General features: G+C 36.3%; 1 protein-coding gene and 1 long non-coding RNA gene across 5 annotated transcripts in view; one reads left to right on the forward strand and one right to left on the reverse strand.

Annotated features, from left to right (window-relative positions):
* ADGRB3 (adhesion G protein-coupled receptor B3) overlaps nucleotides 1-9,089 on the forward strand; it is a 731,624-nt gene extending 722,535 nt beyond the window's left edge. For all 4 annotated transcript variants that reach the window (XM_086707169.1, XM_086707168.1, XM_086707167.1 and 1 more), the window contains one exon: nucleotides 8,279-9,089. In XM_086707169.1, coding sequence (XP_086563295.1) covers nucleotides 8,279-8,467 — 189 coding nt within the window. In that variant the 3' untranslated portion in view covers nucleotides 8,468-9,089. The remainder of the gene's footprint in view (nucleotides 1-8,278) is intronic.
* Nucleotides 1-23,567, reverse strand: part of LOC147581015 (uncharacterized) — a 105,253-nt gene that overhangs the window by 11,799 nt on the left and 69,887 nt on the right. The window lies entirely within an intron of this gene.

Below are 23,567 nucleotides of genomic sequence, written 5' to 3' on the forward strand. Positions count from 1 at the left end.
CAACAGCTACAGCTGGCTGACTGCTATAATATGATTGTAATTTCCCCTAGTTGTATGGTCTGGGTATTAAATCATTAATGGCACAAATATCTGTATCTCAGTTTCCTGACAACCAAAATAGCCTACTAATTACACTACATCCCTGCAGCAGCACGTCTTTTCTAGAAAAGATTTATAAATATTTATCATTTGGGAGGTTAGGAGTGGGAAGGATAGAGTTGTCATTGCTGCTTGACTATTGTCCTAAATATCTGAGAACAGAAGAAAAAAAGAGTTCCTTATTCAGTTTTGATTAATAATGAACATGTGAGTGAGTTCATTATCCTTAATTCAGTCATAATTCGTGTGGCACATTGCTAATGAAAAATTGCATAATTGGATACAGAAAGACATTTTCAAAACAAAAAAATCTCAAAGTCTTTTCCTTTTTTTTTTCTGGCTACTAACTCACAACACCTGCCTAGCACTGCAAATGATGGTAATTATGTAGAATTTGGGGAATCAAAGGGAACCCAAAAGACCATTTAGTCCATTTCCCTGCTTCCAGGCAGGACAACATCTAAATCACACTACAAAGAAAAAGGCGGTGTTAAAAGAATTCTCTTATTTTGAGTGTGTCTCACAAACTATTCACCAGTAAGATCTCTTTCCCCCAAGGAACTTCTCCAAATTCTTGCTTTTTTAAAATATAGAATAAATATATTCTCTTTCCCTTGTCCCCAGAATTGGTAGGTTGGAAGAAGGAAGGAAAGAAAGAAGAGAGAAAGGGAAGGAGGAAAAGAGAAATGGACGGATGAAGGAAGGGAGGGACTTGCCCAGAAGTGACAGCTAGTCTGCTCCTGGACCCATGAACTATGGAAAATTCTCAGGTGGCCCTGATGTGGTCCAGCTGGCCCTGAATTCTCATATTCAGCTAACATTCCATTTCTGTGTATACAGCCAAAGACCAAAATTAGCATTGTTGGAAGCTTCATGTATATTGGCTTATACTGAAGTTTATAATTTTTTTATTGGGGGACAATTAACAGCATTAGTTTCAGGCATACAACATAATGGTTTGATATTTGTATATATGCAAAATGGTCACCCAGTTGATCTAGTTTCCTCCTATCACCATATAAAGGTATGAAATATACAATATTGTTGACTATTGTCACCATTCTGTATATTACATCTCCATGACTTATTTCTTACAAGTGTGTACCTTTTGACCTCCTTTTCCCATTTCAACTTTCTCCCAAACCCCCTCCCCACTGGTAACCAAGCTATTCTTTTAATTTATTAGTTTTTTTTCTTCATTTTTTTTATTGTACATATAAGCAAAATCATATGGTATTTGTCTGTCTGACTTATTGCATAAGCATAATGACCTCTAGTCTATACATGTTGTCACAAAAGGCAAAATTTCATTCTCTATGAGTAGTATTTCACTGTGTGTGTGTGTGTATATGTATGTGTGTGTATATATATACATCTTCTTTATCCATTTGTCCATAAATTGTACACTTGGGATGTTTTCCATATCTTGGCTATGTAAATAATGTTGCAATGAACATAAGGGTACAAAATGTCTTTTCAAATCAGTATTCTCATTTTCTTCAGATAAAGACCCAGAAGTGGAATTGCTGGATCATATGATGGTTCTATTTTTAGTTTAGGATCCTCCACAGTGTTTTCCATAGTGGCTATGCCAATTGACATTGCCACCAACAGTGCACAAGCTTTCCTTTTTCTCCACATTCTTGCCAACATTTTATATTTCTTGTCTTTTTGATAATAGCCATTTTCACAAGCATGAGATACCTCATTGTGGTTTTGGTTTGCATTTCCCTGCTGATTAGTGATGTTCCCTCACCTATTATTCATCTGTATATTCTTTAGAAAAACATGTATTCAGAACCTATGCCCATTTTTTTGTTGTTGTTGTTATTCAGTGTTATGAGTCCTTTATATATTTTGGATGTTAATACCTCATCATATGTATTATTTGCAAATATCTTCTCCCATTCAGTTAATTTTTTATTTAGTTGATGGTTTCCTTTGCTGTGCAGAACCTTTTTATTTTGATGTAGTACCATTTGTTTATTTTTTCCACTTCGTACCATTGCCTTTAGAGTCAGATCCAAAAAAAAAAAAAAAAAAAAAAATGTTGCCAAGACCTGTGTTAAAGAGCTTTCTGCCAGTGTTTTCGTCTTGGAGTTTTATGTTTTTTAATCTTATTTTCCAAGTTTTTAATTCATCTTGAGTTAATTTTTGTATATGGTAGAAGACAGTAGTCCAATTTACTTATTTCACATGTCTCTGTCCAGTTCTTTCAACACCATTTCTTGAAGAGACTGTCCTTCCCCCCATTGTCTATTCCTGCCTCTTTTGTTGTAAATTAATTGAACATATAGGCATGGGTTTATTTCAGAGCTCTTTATTCTGTTCCATTAATCTATATGTCTGCTTTTATGCCAATACTATACTGTTTTGCTTACTATAGCTTTGCTATATAGTTTGAAATCAGGGAGCATGAGGGCTCCAGCTTTGTTCTTTTTACTCCAGATTGCTTTAGCTATTTAGGATCTTTTGTAGTTCCATATAAATTTTAGAATTGTTCTATTTCTGTGAAAAATGTCATTGCTCTTTTGTTAGGGATTATATCAAATCTATAGATTGTTTTAGGTAATATGACATTTGCACAATATTAATTCTTCCAGTCCATGAGCATGGCATATCTTTCCATTTATTTGCGTCTTCTACAATATCTCTCATCAATTTCTTATAGTTTTCACTTTGTAAGTCTTTTACCTCTTACCCCTATTTATTCCTAGATACTTTATTCTTTTTGGTGGAGTTGTAAATTGAATTGTTTTCTTGATTTATCTAATAGTTTGTTGCTAGAGTACAAGAACACAAAACATTTTTGTGTATTGATTTTGTATCCTGCCACTTTACTGAATTTGTTGGTTGTAAGTTTTTTGGTGGATTCTTTATGGGTTTTTTTTGTTTCGTTTCGATTTTAATTTTTTTTTTTTTAGAAAGAGGGCACTAGTAGGGAAGGGGCAGAGAGAGAGGGAGACAGTGGATCCCAAGTATGCTCAGCACAGAGTGCAGTGAGCCTGATGCAGGGCTGGAACTCAAAAACTGTGAGATCATGACCTGAGTCAAAGTCGGGCACTCAACTGACTGAGCCACCAGGCACCTCTTTACAGTTTTTTACTCATAATTTTATGTTTTTTTTTCCAATGTAGATGTTATTTATTTCCTTTTCTTACCTAATTGCTTCAGCTAGGACTTCTAATAGTGTATTGAATAAAAGTGGCAAGAGTGGGCATCTTTGTCTTGTTCTTGATCTTAGAGGAAAAGCTGTTAGCTTTTCACCACCAAGTGTAATTTTGGCTGTGGGTTTGACATATATAGCCTTTATTATGTTGTGGTACATTCATTCTATAACCACTTTGTTAAGAGTTTTTATTATGAAATGATGTTGAATTTTTTTAGATGTTTTTTTCTGCATCCATTGAAGTGATTATATAATTTTTATCCTTCATTTCATTAATGTGGTGTATAACATTGTTTGATTTGCAGACATTGAACCATCTGCATCTCTGGAATAAAGCGCACTTGATCATGGTATATGAATGATCTTTTTAATGTATTGCTGAAAATTCATATCGCTAATATTTTGTTGAGGGTTTTTACATCTGTGTTCATCAGGGATAATAGCCTGTAATTTCCTTTTATGTGGCATCCTTTTCTAGTTTTGGTATCAGGGTAATACTGGCCTCATGAGTTTGGAAGTGCTCCTTCTTTTTCAATTTTTTGGAAGAGTTTGAGAAGGATTGGTATTAAATCTTCTTTGATTACTTGATAGAATTTACCAGTAAAGCCATCTGGTCCTGGACTTTTGTTTGTTGGGAGGTTTTTGATTACTGATTCAATCTCCTTGCTAGTAATCAGTCTATTCATTTTCTATTTCTTCATGATTCAGTCTTGGAAAATTGTCTGTTTCTAGGAATTTTTTCATTTATTTTAGGCTGTCCAATTTTGTTACATTTGTTATGTCCAATTTGGCATATAATTGTTCATAGTAATCTCTTATGATCGTTTTTTTATATTAGTTATAACATCTCTTTTATTTCTGATTTTATTTATTTGAACCCTTTCTCTTTTTTTCTTAGAACAAGCTCTTTGTTTCATTGGTTTTACTATTGTCTTTTTTAATCTCTATTTATTTACACTCTGATCTTTATTTCCTTCTTTCTGCTAACTTTGGGCTTTGTTCTTTTTCTAATTCCTTAAGGTGTAAAGTTAGAATGTTTGAGATATTTCTTGTTTCTTGAGGTAGGTCTGTATCCCTGTGAACTTCACTCTTAGAACTGCATTTACTGTATCACATAAATTTTGTTTTATTTTAATTTTTGTCTCAAGGTATTTTATTTCTTTGATGTTATTTTTGTGACTGATTTTCCGTTTCATACAATTGTGTTCTAAAAAGATGATTTCGGTCTTCTTAAATTTATTGAGACTTGTTTTGTGGCCTAACAAATAACCTATCCTGGAGAATGTTCCATGAGCACTTGAGAAGAATGGGTATTCTGCATGTATCTATTAAATCCATCTTTAATGGGTCATTTGAGGCTGTTGTTTGACTTTCTTTCTGCATGGTCTATCATTAATATAAGTGAGGTGTTATAGTCCCCTAGTATAATTGTATCATTATCAATTTCTCCCTTTAGGTCTGTGGCAATATATGCTTTATTTATTTACATGCTTCTAGGTTGGGTGCATAGATACAAATTTATATCTTCTTTTGGATTGACCCCTTTATCATTATGTAATTCCCATTGCGTTTTATTAGTCTTTGTTTTAAAGTTGATTTTGTCTGACTTAAGTATAGCTACCGCAATTTTTTCGTGGTTTCCATTTGCGTGAAACTTTTTTCATCCCTTCACTTTTAGCCTGTGTGTTCTTAAACCAGAGGTGAGTCTCTTATAGGCAGCATAAATGTGTCTTGTTTTTTTATCCATTCAGCCACTCTGTCTTTTGGTGGAAGAATTTAGTCTATTTACATTTAAAGTCATTACAGATAGGTATGTACTTAATTGCCATTTTATAATTTGTTTTCTGCCTGTTTTTATAGTTCTTCTCTGTTCCCTTTGTCTTCTCTTGCTCCCTTCCCTTGTGGTTTGATGCTTGTCTTTAATTTTACGTATCCACTATAGGTTTTAGCTTTGTTGTTACCATGAGACTTACACGTATCAGCCTATATATGTGCCAGTCTACATTAATAGCAAGTTAAGTTTGCACACATTCTAAAATTCTACATTTTAACTGCCTCCCCCCGACATTTGATGTTTTTGATGTTACATTTCACATTTGTGTGTGTATGTATTCCATAACTAATTGCTGTAGTCATTATTTTTACTATTTTTGTATTCTTGGTTGGGATTTTTGCTTTCAGCACTTTGAAATGTTGTTTCACTTGATGTTGTCCTATAGGTCCCTTAAGCTATCTTCACTTTTTGATTTTTTATGTGTGGTTCTCTGGTTGAGTTCTACTGCTGGATACAGTAGCTCTTCACAACTAAAGCAGCATGGGCCTCAGACCTAAAGGGTATCCACACATTTGTGAACAATGGCAAGAACCACAGTACAATTGGGAATACCATGGGAGGCCAGAGGAGATGAATAAGAAAGCCAACCTTATTATTACCCAGTAATAGAACCTCTCAGAAATTCAATCAGTCATATACTGGCAATAATACAGTGAAATTAGAGTCTAGACATTGTGACAAAGTCTTAAACTCATCATTTTAGTTCATGGATCCATGGTGCTTGATCTTCAAAATATAAATGGAAAATCGCATCTGTTCCAAACATAATGAAATCCCTGTTTTCAAAGCAAATGAGCAAATACCTTGATACCTTGAATTTTTTTAGGACTGAACTAATTGAACTTTGTCAAACTAAGGATTCCCAGAAAGCTCCTTTAAGACACAGGCTTTGTCTAAGATGGATAAATCCTTGCTGTGGCTTGATTCAGCAGAATTCACATCAGTGAACCTTTCAATCAGTGATTGATTATTCAGGTCACTGTAGTGCCCTGAAATGTTCAACCATTCCCTATTGCCTACAAAGTAAATTCCAAACTGAGTGCCCTGGAATACATTGTCCCTTATGATCTGGCTTTCAGTTCACCTTCTACCTAGTTATTCTGTTCTTTTTCATTCCAACTAAAATAAATTGTTCTCAGAGTGGTCCTATTTGCATGTTCTCTGGATTTTTACTTCTCAGTATGCATGCCTGTTCAGCCACCCAACCTCCAATCACACGTCTTTATGACCAAGCTCATCCTTCTATGACAATTCTAATGTCACTTTTCTCAGAAAGGTTTATATGCTTTCCATAAAAGGAAGCCTTATCTGCCCTCCTTCCACACTTTTCCTAGATTATAGACACAGATATAACTATCTTCTGTTGATCTATACTTGAGAATGATTTTTTTTTTCAACGATTATTTATTATTTTTGGGACAGAGAGAGACTGAGCATGAACGGGGGAGGGGCAGAGAGAGAGAGGGAGACACAGAATCGGAAACAGGCTCCAGGCTCTGAGCCATCAGCCCAGAACCCGACGCGGGGCTCGAACTCCCGGACCGCGAGATCGTGACCTGGCTGAAGTCAGACGCTTAACTGACTGCGCCACCCAGGCGCCCCGATACTTGAGAATGATTTTTAATATAGTCAGGGGAACCCAGATAATCATTCCAGTACCTGTCTTATGTTCCCCCTGCTAATTAATTACAGTCAGTTGAAGGCTAGAATTTAGGGTAGAAGGGGGAGGAATAAAGGACACATTCAACAATTATAGCTGGTTAAGTGTTGTAGTCTAACTTGGTCTAAAGAGAATTCAGTCATGATTTCCTTCTTGTTCTTTGATGTTATTCAGCTTAGTCTATCACATTCAAATTCCCTCATTTTACAGAAATATTTTAATAGCACTATGTAAAATAAGTTCACTGCTAAATCTTAGCAAAATATCAGGCTATAGAAACTTTGAATAATGCCTATTCGTATTTATTGAGCCCCTACAACATGGAAGGTCTGAGTGGAGTCATAATTAAGCACATCTTAAATCCTAGGTAGTAAGAGGGTGTGTACTATGAAACATAATGAGGGGCGCCTGGGTGGCGCAGTCGGTTAAGCGTCCGACTTCAACCAGGTCACTATCTCGCGGTCCCTGAGTTCGAGCCCCGCGTCAGGCTCTGGGCTGATGGCTCAGAGCCTGGAGCCTGTTTCCGATTCTGTGTCTCCCTCTCTCTCTGCCTCTCCCCCGTTCATGCTCTGTCTCTCTCTGTCCCAAAAATAAATAAACGTTAAAAAAAAAAAAGAAACATAATGAAGGCTGGCCTGTGGACATTATTTAAAACCCCTTATATTGCTGGATATATTTTCCAAAAATCTGTACTCTTTGAAGGGAAGAATGATTTTTGCTAAATTAGTGTGCTACCCAAATATACAGAAAGTTGTGGGGAACTTACAGCAGGGAAGAAAATAGATTACACAAGGGACACAGTAGCATTTTAATATTCTAAAAAAAGGATAATTTCTTGAATTTGGATCTGTATGTAACTAAGCAAAGTTAATGAAATTCAGTTATGGCCAGTTTGGGGACTGTTTTTCGTATTACATAATACGCCCCATTACATATCCTCAAATTTTATTTATCTCACCAAAGCTTCAGCCAAAATACTTAATTTTTCTACATCTAAATGTTTATTTATTTTGAGATAAAGAGGAAGAGAGAGAATCCCAAGCAGGCTCCGTGCTGATAGCACAGAGCCCTATATGGGGCCTAATCCCATGAACCGTGAGATCATGACCTGAGCCAAAATCAAAAGTTGGACGCTAAACCAACTGAGCCACCCAGGCACCCCAAATTTTCTACATTTAGTCTTAACACTAACGCTCCTTCCTACCTGAGTATAGAGCTATACTGACATCTCACAAGACACTGAAAACAAAACATCATCTACTTTGCCTTCCAAAAATGATTCCATTCCTTTGATTAGTGGAAAATTTTAGAATAACATAAAGAAGGTGTTCATCAGTTTGTTCAATGAAAGAAAACTAAAATCAAAACCATTTCCTGCAGCTGGCCACAATTTCAAATCATCTCTGAATCATACAAACTGGATTAAGGTCACAAGCATGCTGTCTTCCTGGGAACTTCAACAAGTGGCAATCCTTGTCATCAGATAAATGACTTTCCTCTCCTCTCTTCTCAACAGGAAAACCCAGCACCAAACAAGAATCCATGGGACACTTTCAAAAACCCCAGTGAATACCAACATTACACCACAATCAATGTCTTAGATACAGAGGCAAAGGACGCTTTGGAACTGAGGCCAGCAGAGTGGGAGAAGTGTCTGAATTTGCCTCTGGACGTGCAGGAGGGTGACTTTCAAACAGAAGTTTAACAAAGTCAAAATGGACTGAGGTGGACATAAAAAAATTTCTTGCACTGACACTTAAGACTTGGGAAGCCTGACATTTCTATCTGGACAGTGTGACTATGCTCTGTCAGGACCTTCATGTGCCAAGTGTCAGTGGTGTTTGCGTGTGGGAACTTCTCACTAGTGAGGCTAGTGGAGAGAGGACCAGGTGTACAGTTCTGACCATCCTGTGTTGTAAGTACCCGTGGAATGGATTTGTAAGGTAATCTTTATAGATAAACCTCAAGCAACGATTCATGTTGTGACCGCTTCATATGGTTTAGTTTTCAAAAAACTTCACCATGAAGCACAATGTATATATTTATGCAGTTTTTAAAGTTTATAACAGTCTGTTTGGCCATTACTACACTTTTTACTTTATAATATAAAAGCAAAGTTTTTGTCATTAAATGAATGTTTGTTGAGCTACATTCTTCATTGCTTTAAATGCAATAAAGTAATAATCTCACTTTTATATGAATAATATATTTCACATCTTTATTATTGCAGTTTTCTCTAGAAAGCTCTGAGTAGCTTTCTCTGCTGCAACTGTGTATAAAATATTTAAAATGTTGTATGGTGTAAATAAACTTTTGTCTACATATCAGTTTTTTAGTGCATTTTATTTTGGATTTGTTGAACAGAAATTTACATCTTTATAAATTTTTTTTTCAATACAGATACTGAAAATGTATTCACAGTTTTAATAGCATACCGTTATTACTCCTTTGAGGCTAATGATTTCTCAAATGTAATAGTAGATTTGTATAGTGCTTCTGTATTTTCTACTCAAACATCCTTTGGAACAATGTACCATGTAAATGGGGCTTGTCAGAAATCTGCCATCATACTCTTACCTAAATATTATGTTTTTTTTCTATATTTTTGTGGCAAAAAGACAACTACTGGTAGGACCCAGTACGTTGCCATACAAAACATAATACAGGGAAAATGTTTATTAGAAGTAATGAAGTCCATTGCATGTTTCACAAAAGAAACTACTTGTACGATAGTTCTTCATAGCATACACAAAAAATGAACTTATTCAGGACTTTAAAAAAATCTTATCTGTATATTCTCTAGTGGAAGGAAAAGGGGTGTGGATGTGTTTGGTAGACGCTTTATCTCTGGTTTGAAAAGTGGGAAGTCTGAGGTGAGCTGACTACAAAAGGGCCCCCAGTGTCCTCTGTTGTGGAAAGCCACACCGGTGATGTCTCCTGCTTTCTCAAAGTCTCATGAAAGGAAACACGGCACAAAGGATTTCAGCAATTTTGCCATCCTTTTAACGGATGATGAGATTGTGACTTCCAGGCTGAGGAACTATAGGGAGTGGAAAGGAGATCGGGGTCTTCAAACTTCCGAGAATGTTTATTTAGATTAGTTTGTCGTTAAACCTAAGCTGCATGGTCTTCTGTGGTCTGTCAGAAACCCAAGTGAGCTGGCTCCGGCTACCCATGACCTGGGGGACCCGGCCCTGAAGGCCATGAGTCCAGGCAGAGACAAAGGTGCTTCAACACTCAAGTGCACCACTAAGCTAGAGCCTTAAAAATGCCCAGCTCAGGCTGAATTCCTGTCAGATACTTATAATGTTCTCAATGTAAAGATGTTAAAAATATATTTTTAACCATATTTTAAAAAATAAAAGCAACATCAGAATATAACGTAAGGAGTGATTTTTCTATAGAATAAACTTCATGCCAATTATAATGTAATTGTAATATTAAATGCTTATTAAATTTATAAGATGACTTTCTGGTGATAGAAATATTTAGTCAATTTCTCATTCTCTTCCTATATTCATGTGTCTATAAATACACATATATATATATACATATATGTATATGTACAGACCTATGTGTAGGTGTAGATATACGTATGTGTACTCAGGCTTAGCTCCATCTCAGTGACCCATTGAGTGAATGAAAACCATGTAGGCAGTTTCCCATTTCAAACTGTAAGATCTTGATTGGAAAAAACCCTTAATAAGCATATATTTGAAAACATAAATTCTGTGTTTAAAAAACAAATTCAATATATTAGACTAATATTTCCCGTAAAGCTACAACAGTCACTGCCATAAAATGAAATCTTATATTTTTTTCACTTCTATTTTTCTCCAGTTCTAGTAACTCAATATTACTGTATGAAAATTAACCAGAAATTGCATACTTGAAAATGTTAGGGTAACTTATTTGTTACTCTAAGAGAGATGCCAAGTTGTAGTGGTGCTTTTTGTTTGTTTTTTAATCTAGAAGGGAAAAAGTACAGGCAGGTCAATAAGTATCAAGTAATCTTAATTTTAAGGAAGCTCTCTTTTGAGTCTACTCCTTCTAAGTTTCCACTGCACACGCACATCCGCGTCCTCTGCCAAAACTGCCTCGCAGCCGTCCCCTTAGACAGCCCTGGGCCATTTCCTCTGAGTCCTGAGCCCACTGGACTCTTGACCTGCCAAGATCTTTGGGCCCTTGGAGAGGTAGCCCTTCCCCTTCCCCCACATCCTCATTTTTTCTATGCTTCAAGGTACACCTCATATTTCATCCTCGTGAAAGTTCTCATGATTCTCCAAGCTAAAAATAATTTCTCCTGTTAACTCTTATGGCAATGCTTCTGTACCTCTCTTAGAACTTTTAAAGAAACTTCTACCTTGTTATTTAAACACATTTCTGATATCCTCTGGTGGACTGTAAGTGCCTAGAGGGCAGGATTCATGTCCGATCCATTTTTGTATCTCTTAAGGGACCTAGCACAATAATGTTCACACAATAAATGTCTGTTGAATTGTTGGCGGAGTTTATTTTAGCATTGCTTCCAGTCATGCATTCAAAGCAAGTTGCTCATCCAAAAGTATTTACTGAATAACTATGACGTGTTTGCCTCTATGCTAGATGGAAGAATATAGGGCCTCTGTTTTAGGTAGCTCACAATCTACTAAAGGTGGAAAATACAAATGTGAAAGTAAAAATATTTCAACATTAAAAGCTCTTATTACCCTATACTGTCTTTTTGCCCTTAAGATTGTCACATGAAGATGGAATTAATTATTCTATAGAAACAGACTCAGAAGAGGTTAAGCAACATAAGATCACCGTAAGTAAATAACACACATAGTGTTAGAGCCCACATCCTCTTTCTTCTACTCTGGGGTCATTCTCATGGTACCATGAAGTTTCTACTGTTCCTCCTAGATTATTAAGTCCCCAAATCAAATAACCACAAATTCCATGGAGATGTTCTTCAGGCTGGTAGTAGAGGCGTAAAACAGAAAACATGCATCATCAGCTGCCATGGGGGTGGTGAGGCCAGTAGCTAATTGTAGCAGAAAAGCATGGCTAAGTAAAATAGCAGGCGATCTTAAATAGATTTGGTTCTATAGTCCATTGTGTGGTTCTATTGCACCACTTTACCTTGCAAATCCTCTTCAAATGTAGTTGTTGTTTCACTAGTTTGGTGATTACTTGCACATATGCAACAGGAGACAGAAGAGAGAGGCCAACCTGAACTTTCAGGCTGGCTTCAGAGAACTCTCTAAAAACATACAGTCACAATTTTAAAAAGTTGAAGTCAATAAACCACTGCTTCAGAAAATTTAGATTGTAAATTTTAAATCATTCTCAGCGTCTTGGAAAATGTTACAGGTTTTAGTTTTTTCAAGTTACCTATGTCAAAATCAATTAAATTCTATAAATTAATATTACTTCGCTGAAGAATATGAAAACAAATATATCTTCAGCATGTCAGTCTGCACAAAATTTTCTACGATGACAAAATCATCTTCCCCTAAACACTTCTGTAGTTAAATCCATAACTGGGCTGGCAACAACAGAAGTGAGAATCACAGAATGTAGAGATAGAAGAAATTTGGTTAGTCAATGAAAATGGCAATTATATTCAGGTGTCAAGAAGCAAATTCAGACTTAGGTAAGGAGAAATTTCATTTGTAAAGACTATTGCAATACGGAGAACACTCCAACTGTAAAATCTAGGAGCATCTCAGATGCCAGGCAGAAAGGACTCTTCTTTTACAGGGAAGAGTCAACAAGACTAGAAAGAACCAGATGTGGAAGAAGGGTGAGCAGATGGTGTGATCAGGTAGTTGAACAAGAAGTGTCTTTCTCTGTGGCCAGCCGACTCTGGGGGGGATTGTTCCACCTTCCAGTGCTTGGCTAGTCTTCCAGTACTTATTTAAACTCAAGGATGGGCCAGAGTTTAGGGGCCTGTGGAAAGCAAGACACCTAACTGAAGTTTGGTCAAGTTAAGTTAGCAAGTAGTTTGTTCAGACTGGTCAGTGGGAACAAATGATTGCCCTAGTAATTTCTGAGACAACGAATAGGAGTTTGGAGGGTCTCTTTCTGACTTTGTCACAAGTATACAGGGGATTCATCTGAGAGTCTTATCGAATGACAGAAGGGTGGGTCTTTGCAGTAAGTTGTTTCACAGAACATGAAAGGCTATGGGGACTTCCTGACTATTGCTGTTTTCCAAGCGCATAGGGCTCAGGTAAAGTTCAACACTGTCATAGGGGAAGAAACTAAGCCCACTGGAATGAAAAGACTTTTTCAAAAATTAATGTGCAGCTAGTAGTGATTAATAAAGGATTTTCTCATATTAGACAATAGCTATGGCTCTTTAAACAAAAATAATTCCAAAGTCAAAATGGTAAATATTACCAACTGGGGAAGAACACCTAATTTTCTTTAATCTCAGTTTACCAACAATCTCTTGATTTGGACTCCTGCTTGTACATTTATACCATATGACTTTCTAGTCTGAGAGGCCAGTGGTCTAGAGTGAAGCAGCCTGTCTAAAGTTTAGTTAAGCTAAGGGGAATATTTAGGCCTTCTTGATCATAGGTAAACTAACAGATCAACACCTGAAAAACAGCTAAATTGATAAGACTCATCTATGAGTTTCATCCACTAAAGTCACCTCAAAACACCTAGCCAGATACATCTAGCATTTCTTAGTGTTACATAAAAAGCAATTCATGGTGAAAATGATTCTTCTGATAGCAACCACCTATGTAAAAGGCCTTAAAGCCTTTTGAAGGGTGTCTGTGAGTACAACTTACTCCTCACCAAAACCATGAAACTCCAGTAAGAGGGGCCAGCTTGCTTTTAATAAGCAATTTTCTTTTTCTATTTTTTAAAAATATTTACTTATTTTTGTGAAAGCACAAGTAGAGGAGGGACAAAGAGGGGGACAGAGGATCTGAAGCAGGATCCAGGCTGACACATTGACAGCAGCATGCCCTATGTGAGGCTTGAACTCACAAACTACAAGATCATGACCTGAGTCAAAATCAGATGCTCAACCTACTGAGCTACCCAGGTGCCCCTTAATAAGTAATTTTCAACCAGAGAGAAGAGTCACAAAGATCGGAATTGAAGGTCAGCATTCCAATCCTATTCTTTTAACTAGTTCAGAGTTTTGTCAACTTTCCAGACGAATGCCTAGCATTATCTAGTGCCTCTTTTTCTCTCAAATCTAGAATTTCATTTCTAAAATTCCTAGGGTATTTTATAGAGATTGGAAGATAGTTTTATGCAGTAAGTATGCTGTGCTTTATCCTGAAGTAGATTCAAGGTGTTTATAAAATATATACAGTATTTAATCAACAGATACTTATTTAGAACTGGTTGCTATCTAGATACTATATTAGGAAGTGGTGATTCAACAGTGTACAAAATGTGGTCCCTATTTCAAGGGACTTAGCATCTCAGGGGACACACAGACCAACAAATAGAATAACAATAACTTGATGTATTTATAATGAAAAGAAAGAAGAGCACGTAATGGGAACATTTGGAAAAGACACTGATTATATATATAAATAATATGAGCAAAGACAAAGTGACACAGAGACTAATTTAGTACCTCAAATGTATGCCTCAAGGTCCTAGACTGCTGTCTGGAGCTGTGCCAAGTGATGGCTCTTTGCTACCCAGTGACTAATGTACACATGGAAACCTCAGTTAGTTATGTAGTTCACAGTGTTCCTAAGATAAAAACCCGCATTTCCCCTACAGAAGCAGAAGACCAACCAAGAAGTGCCTCTCATAAAACATGCTGAATTACATATTAAATTCTTTATCAATAACCTCTTTATAAATCCTCTGAGCTCTATAAAGGTGATTCTTATGTTCTTTCCTAAAGGGAAATGTGATGGTTAATTTTTGTCTCAACTTGACTAGACCACAGTATCTAGATAGTGGTCAAACACCAATCTAGGTGTCACTGTGAAGTATTTTTCAAGTGAGATTAACATTTAACTAGACAGACTTTGAGTAAAGCAGATTACCCTCCATAATGTGGGTGAGCCTCACAAAATCAGTTAATTGTCTTAAGAGAAAAAGACTGAGGTCCCCCAAGTAAAAAGAAATTCTTCCCCCAAACAGTCTTCAGACTAGGGCTGCAATATCAACTCTTCCATGGGTCTCCAGCTGCCAGCCTGCCTTCCAGATTTAGACTTGCCAGGCCCACAAGTAATGACTCAATTTCTTCAAATAAATCTATGTTCACATACACACACACATACATACACACATCCTATTGGTTCTGCTTCTTTGGAGAATCCTAATACAAGTAGATACTTAACGCCCAAATACAATCACTGAAAACAGTTTTTCACAGAGTCAAAAAACTGTGCTACAAGTACAAAGTTATCCCATGATATGGCTGAATAAAAAAGAGAACATTCTACTCCAAGAAATTACCCATAAATATAATTTCTCAAAACAGAGGTTTGGGTAATACTTTCAAGCTTTCTTAGTGCTTATGAAACTTTACAACTATTTATAAATATCCATTTAAGCCAACAAATTAACCTTTAAAGCAAGTTCTGTCATTATTTCCATTTTACAAATAAAGAAACTGAGGTCCATAATTTTGCCAATATCACAAATGGCAAAGCCACGATTCATCCTCACAGTTTAGCCCCAGAGTTGAAGCTCCAAATAATTCTGCTGAAAATTGAATCACTTTTCGGCAGCATGAAGTTCAAGGTCAAACTTGCTGGCAAGTATTTGGGGTGAATTAAGGGCAGAATTAAGGGTAGGATGAAGGGATACGGATGGATATCCAGAAGACCACTCCCCCTGACACAAAATAGTACAAATAGTACAAGGAAGAACCACCAAGAACTTCCTCAAAACACAGACTTAGGTTTGGTTCAACACAAGGGCATATGAAAGACTGAGATCCCAAAGTTCTACATCATAGAACATCAAAATAATAACTTATGCTTAGAGAATATTGTCATCAGATTATTTAACCACATTATGTTCATTAATTTTTTTTTTTTAGTTTGGTATGTATGGAAAATCTAACATGGAAGTGATTTAATTTTCAGTGAATCTTGTAGGATAAACTACAATTGAAACATAACCCAAGGTAACAAATTAGTATTAATTACTCAATTATATATTTACTAAAAATTGTAATTAGGGCTTTGAAATTGTGCATTTAAAGTCATGCTTGCAGATAATGATCACACCAGAGGGTGAGAGATCACTTACGGCCATATTATCTCATGAGCATAAAGTCATATTCAGAGCGGGTACTACAGGAGATTATTTATATCTTTCTGTTCTATAAGTTGGGGAAGAGGGATGGTAAGATAGTTCATCAAGAAGTAGTCTCAAGTCATTAATGTGAAGAAGGAGCTAGGACACAGCCTGGTTTTTTCCCACTGTAAATTCTCTGACCCTTGGAAAGTCAATTACCACAAACTGGTCTCAAGATAAAATTAAGACATATGTTATGTATAAACATCATCATCCAGGGTATCATAAAGGTAAAAACAAAACAAAAAAAGCTACAGATAGCCTTAGGATTTATGTTTTTATCTCCTCATACAGTTCCCATCAAAGTAAAACAGAGCATAATAATCATCAAAGGAAGATTAGCCGTATCCAAAGCTTACAAGAATTCTCTCAAATATTGGCCCAAGAATACCAGACTTGTGATTTTTCGCTGTAGCAAACTGTCTTAAATTTTGGACAAAATTTCTAGCAATTAATATTTCCAATTTTGAGAGGAGTAGCATGTTGTTCTTAAAAAAATTATGCCAATAACTTTCTTCAGCATTAACCCATGGCAGGCTTAATAATTGTAATGATACAAATATCAAATTGGCCAGAAATGTTTATAGATATAGTTTAATATCATTACAGATTTATAATGCATAGTTGTCATTTGAATTATATAAGCAAATTAATTTGAATGGCTTTAGATATATTTCAGTACAAGCTCTGACCATGTAATATCTTTAATATCTCATGTCTGAGCCTGAGTGGTAGGTGGTGGGGATTGCCCAGGGCTTTTTTGTGGTAGCTCCTCACCAATTTTCCCTTTCATGGGAATAGAGGGAAATTGAACACTGGAAGAAAGTGGTGAGAACTTTTGCTGCCTAAACTTCCCAGTGACCCATGGATCAGAAAAGCGGAATCAAGAATGGAGCAAATTTGGGGCACCTAGGTGGCTCAGTCAGTCAGATTTCGTCTCAGGTCATGATCTCACAGTTTGTGAGATCAAGCCTCACAGTTTGTGAGATCAAGCCCCGCATTGGGCTCTGCACTGACAGTGCAGAGCCTGTTTGGGATTCTCTCTCTCCCTTTCTGCTCCTTTCTATGCTCCTGTTCTCTCTTTCTCTCTCAAAATAAATAAATAAACATTAAAAAAAAAGTGGAGCAAATTCATGGCAGAGCCTCCTCCTTCTTCAGAGTCCAGTCATCTCATCACTTCAGATGACAGACAGATTCAGCTGCCACCTTTTCCAAAAATCACTGTGATCAAATGACCTCCACCAGGAACAAACCTCCACCATGAAGCTGTTCCACTGAGGACTTTTCTTTACTCTGTGTCATGATTTTGGAATGTAGCAGCTTTCTGGCAACTATCCATTTCCTCTTCACTTCCAGAGTTCCTTAGATCCAAACTCCAGACAGATAAGCCACATCAAATGGCCCGTTTGATGGGAGACTTTGGATAGAACACTTTATTTGCACGATTTCATTTTTGGTCATTCATCAGACAGGTGATAACTGGACCCACTTTTCCTCATGGAGAGGTACAAGGCTAAAGCATGCCATTTGCCATGCTTTGTATTGAAACTCTCCAGTTAACTATCAGCCCTGAACTTTTACCACTCTGGGTCCTCATTTGCTGGGAAGCTCATTTGCCAGACTACCTTAAAGAAGGAAACATGAGAGGGTGCATATGAAACTATACCAAGGCTGATTGACTTAGGTGGAGTGGTGCTTGGGATGGGACACCAGCTGCAGGGTGGGTCAAGTGCTTTTCTTTTGCCACAGAAAGGCACAGAGGAAGAGTCAAAAACAATCTCTATCACTGCCAAGTTTGACAACAAACTAGAGGGCACTTTGTAGGAATTCATTCTATGGACTCCTAAACAGGGACCAGGCACTTATCATCAGCACAGTTTGACTGAGTAGATCATTTATTTAATGGAAAACTTTATTAGGCTTTTGAAAATACTTAAATTGTGATTAGGGGTGTGGTCTTTTTTCTTAATCTTTTTTTATGAAGGTGTCAAAAGAGAATCATACCCTAGAGATTGTTTTTTATATATTTTTAAAAATAATAATTCTCTAAGTGCTTTTGTGGAATAGCCAAGAAGTTGTTAATAACCACATTGCATTCAGATTTCTGAAGAGCCCAAGCAGAGACCCTCTGCCTATATGTTTACCCAACATGTTTTCTGGGACATCTCAGAGCTGAGGTTGCACATCTTTTCTGTTAACATCGACATTATGACAACCATGTGTTTATATAGCCGGATGCTAGCCCTTGTCCACAATTTCAAATGCTTCACTTCACCACAGCTGTGCAGAGACCTCCCCGACCCTCTTTTAATTAGTATAATTAACTTCCAAAGTTATAATTCTAGCATGGTAGATATTTTTCAGAATTTATCATTTTGACACTCAAAAAGAAAATTCTTTGAAAATTATTTTATTGTGAGAAGAAATCTTGCTTCCTTTATGCATCTAAGGAAAGCTAGTAGGCATTGACAGGCATCTGCCTAGTCCTACATCATTTTCCTGCAAAAGTGTATATGCTCATCTACCCTCTGGCCAAGCAAGGTCTGCCCCAGAAACAGTTGCTATGTTGAGGCTGAAGGAGGCTGAGCAATCCATTCTACTTCTGACTCACAACCACATATACACAAATTAAAATCATTTAGAAATGATTCCCTTTGTCCTGTCAGGTTATACTTACATAAGCCTTACATAAGTTTCAAATTTCCACATATCAAAGTTTTTCTGCTGTTGAAAAAAATTATAAAAGTGGAAAAGAAGCATTCAAAAATATAGAGAATGAATATCAATTTACTACTCTGCATGATGATCACTGTTTTTCAGCAACAAATGGATTAAAAACATGACCATTTATTTTTAGCAGCTGGTGGATGGGGGTGAAAGGGAAAGAGAGGCAGAGGGAGGGAAGGAGGAGGGAGTATGAGAATGAGAACTGACAGCTAAACTGGGAGAAATATAAAAGGCATATGTAAAAGCACGTTGGGGACAAGGAAACAAATGTGTGCTTCTCTGCTAGCCAAAAGCATGTAAGACTCATGGGGATTACAAAGCATCTAGTCCTTGGGTAAAACACTGTGCAAAAAGACAGGCCAAGAAGCATTTTAAGTACACTGAATGGCCAAGCATGGTAGGCATTGTAAGGGAAAGAAAAGTAGATAGGTAATGGAGGTGCAGATGAGATATGGAGAGACCAACAGGGTTATTCAGCTATAGAGTACTTTGTAAAAACTGGTTTCCAGGAGGTTTCCAGCTGTGTTCCAGTTGCTGCCACGAACAATGAATAAAGCTTAATTTCTTTTCCAATACAGATTTTTTACCTATCTGTCTGGGGAAAATTGGATCTCTAGTAAATGGTTTAAATCATGAGGGAAATATATTTAGGGTACCACAGAAATATTGTATCTAGAGAAACTAATGCTGTTTTTTAATCTGCTTGAAGTCCATTTTTATATTTTGCCAAAGGACTGATAAATGATTAAGATTCTTTATCTTCCAGAGTTCATTCAGCTTCAGCTATTGACTGGTGGTAAAAACAAATGCCAACTATTCTCAGAGGCCCAAAGGAACAAATGTTCTGATTACTTATGGTTAAGAGACGAAAATCTGTTGGATAAGAAAATGTGGAAGAGGAGAAGAAAGTAAGAATAGGGAAAGTGGGGGGGGGGGGCATTTGTTCATGGACATAATTATTTTTATAGGTGTGTAGGAAGTGGGACAGCAAATTAGGACTGCTAATAACTTTACTAACTGAAGGAGAGTGTTGAATATGATGTCTTGAGGTCTACTCTAACTTAAAGAGTCTGTGATTCCAATGTAAGATTTTGACCCAGAAAATTTAGAATACTGGGATTAGTCATATTAGCAAAATATATGAAGATAATATTGGGAAAATATATGTCAGTGAAGAAGCCATGTGATTCTGTATTCCATGGCAGAATTCCCTAGAACATGAATCCTTCTTCATGGATGCTACCTTATTACTAAAGTGATATAAAAGTGTTCCATGCTTTTGTGTGAAGGGAGAAATTCATGGCTTGTTTTACTGTTTGATTAAGAAGGCCTTTGAAAATTGACAACATTTTTTGCTTTTACAACATTTTAGCAAATTGGTTTTGTTAAATTTATTTGATTATAGTTGACATACAATGTTATATTAGCTTCAGGTACACAACTTTGTGATTAGACAAGTTTATACACCATGCTATGTTCACCACAAGTATAGCTACCATGTGTCCCATTATATACACCACATCAACAAAACAAAAGGCAAAAATCATATGATAATCTCAGTAGATGTATAAAAGTCATTTGACAGGATTCAACATCTACTCATGATAACAACTCTTAAAGTGGGGATAGAGGAAACATACCTCAACATAATAAAGGCCATATGAAAAACCAACAGCTAACCTCATAATGGTGACAAACAGAGCTTTTCTTCTAAGATCAAGAACAAGACAAAGGTATCTACTCTCATCACATTTATTCAACATAGTACTGGATGTCCTAGCCATAGGATTCAAAACAAGAAAAAGAAATGAGGCATCTGTAATGGTAAAAAGGGGTTAAACAGTCACTATTTGTAGACAATGTGATACCATGCATAGAAAATCCTAAAGACTCCACTAAAAAACTACCAGAAGTAATAAACGAACTAAGTAAAGTTGTAGGATACAAAGTTAGTGCCCAGAAATCAGTAACATTTCTATACACTAATAATGAATTAGCAAAAACAGAAATTAAGAAAATGATCCCATTTATAATTGCACCAAAAAGAATGAAATACCTAGGAATAAACTTAACCAAAGAAGTGAAGGACCTATACTCTGAAAATTATAAAACACTGATAAAAGAAACTGAAGGTGACACATATGGAAAAATATTCTTTGCTCATGGATTGAAGAATTAATATTGTTAGGATGTCCATATCACCCAAAGCAATCTATAGATTCAATGCAATCTCTATCAAAATACCAACAACATTTTTTCACAAAACTAGAATAATGCTGAACCCACAGAAAAACCTGAATAGCCAAGCAATCCTGAGAAAGAAGAATAAAGCTGAAGGTGTCACAATACCAGATTTCAAGGTATACTGCAAAGTTGTAGTAATAAAAACAGTATGGTACAGGCACAAAAACATACACATAGATCCATGGAACAAAACAGAAAGCCCAGAAATAAACCCATGATTATACAGTCAATTAATCTATGACAAAGAAGACAAATTTTTGTTTCTATTAAGAAAAGAAAAGAAAAGAAAAAAAAGAAAAGAAAAGAAAAGAAAAGAAAAGTTAGGTTAGCACTTTCTGTCCATCATTGCACACCACATCACAGAAAAAAGGATGGAGTCCATTGATGTTTTGGTAACAAATCCTAGTTACATAATGTGATAGGAAATGTCATATGAAAATGCTTTCTTTCTCCAGGGAGTGTACAGTAAGATTCACCTGGCCCAGTATAAATACCCACAAGCAACAATAATTTACTCTTTTTTTCTGAGAATAAAGAAATCTTTTTCTTTTCTCACTAGGATAACAAAAGCTATTAAGAACTAAGTTATTAAAAAATAGATTATCAGCTCAGAGACTCATTTCCTGATATAATCAGTAAAACTAAAAGGGTATTTTAGGATGTCAATGAGGAAGTGAGATATATCACTAATATTAGTTAGTAACAAGGTACACAAATCCTTACAAGGTGTAGTCACTGATTTACTCTGCCTTATTTATAAAAGTTCTCTTCTCCATTTGATTCCAAGCTGAATCTGGCTTCTCAAATAAGGTTTTCTAACTTAAAGTAATAGTGTTCAGTAAATGGTTATTTTTTCCCTAAAGTCAGCTCCTGGTGAATTGAGCCCTGCCTAACCTGACTTTCTCCTCTCCAGACCTTTGACGCTCAGTAGGGTCATAGCAGCAATCTCCAAACCTTTCCTGATCCTGAGTGTGAGCCTTACTTTGCCTACCACACTATGTCAAGAGCACTCTAGAAAAGCATTTCCAGTGCAATGATTAACCCCAGGTTACCCCCACAGAATGGAACATTTGCAAAATATGCAGCAATTCCCTGTTTTGTTGACCTCAGAGTTTGATCTATTATTTCTAAAAGAAACACAAGGATCACTTAGTCCTTAGGAAAAGAACATTGTACAAAAAGAAAAATCTGCCAATGTTTATTTGAAAATACATCTATAAGCAGGTGTACTGGACCTTGAACTGCTACAGAAATGTGGAAAATTCCCTTAAGTTCTTTATTGTCTCAATGAAGGCTGGTGATTACATTTATAAACATTATCTAACTAGGTAATAATAATTATTAAGATAGCTTCAATCTCACTCCTTCCATGTAAAAAACATGCCACTTTATCTGCAGTCTAGACCTTTCTGGAACACTTCAAAAGATTTTCAGGTAATGGATTTTTTAAACCATAAGTGAATGTTTTAAGTTTACATAAAGGACAGGTATTTGAATGATTTAAATTGTTAAGATAGAGCAGGGCTTGTTGTATTCAGATACTCTGCCTAATGTCACTGTCAACAGCACTGAGTATGTAAGAATACATAACCATTATCACAAAGCAATTTAGTTCTCTGACAAAACATTTAAGGAATATTTGCCCTTTATAAAATGTGGTCTTCATCTGGCAAGTTGCTTTTCATCAAATGATTGAAGTTAGAGCTTCATAGATACTGTTTGACCACAATTTTATGACCAGTGTGGGCCCAAATTTAATTCTCCAATTTCCAAAAGAAAACCAACATGTTAATTAAATATTCAAAATGCTAGCTTCACAACTTATTTTAGAACAAAACTTTCCCTGGCATACACCCAAGTCCCCCTTATCATCACTCAAGTATTTAAAAAAATAAGAAAGAAAACATGCTGACAAGAAAATTATTTCTGAATTATCATGTACTACAGAAAGATATTTTTAAAAAAACAATTAAAGGATAATTAAAGGTTAAAAAACATTCTGGCAAATTTGTTCACGTTCCTGCTTTGCTTTAGCTTTGGAGTCAACACACACCTGTCCTAGGTATTTGATCCATATGAAGCCGTATAGAATGCTTGGAGCTGTGGTTGCCAAAAGTGATGGGGACTTTGCTCAATTCACAAACTATTTTCAGATTTCTTAGCAATCAAAAAGTTCTTCTTATGGCTAAAGAACCTTAAAGTACTCTTTCTTTTGTGTATCATCAAGAGAGCCAACATGTCTTGTACGAAGTTCTTAGGGGGTAGAAACAAGGGCTGCAGGGCTATGAAGACGGAACAGCCATCCCTACGTATCCTGCAGCTCAGTGGGTCCCAAATTTTCTTGTGCTCAAGACTTCTATACATTCTTTTTTTTTTAATGTTTATTTATTTTTGAGAGAGACAAAGACGGAGCATGAGCAGGGGAGGGGCAGAGATAGAGGGAGACATAGAATCCAAAGCAGGCTCCAGGTTCTGAGCCATCAGCACAGAGCCTGATGCAGGGCTCGAACCCACCAGCTGTGAGATCGTGACCTGAGCTGAAATTGGATGCT

The sequence above is a fragment of the Puma concolor genome, chromosome B2, assembly GCF_028749965.1.
Source record: "Puma concolor isolate L17-30 chromosome B2, mPumCon1.1.hap2, whole genome shotgun sequence".
In the NCBI taxonomy this organism is placed as follows: Eukaryota; Metazoa; Chordata; class Mammalia; order Carnivora; family Felidae; genus Puma; species Puma concolor.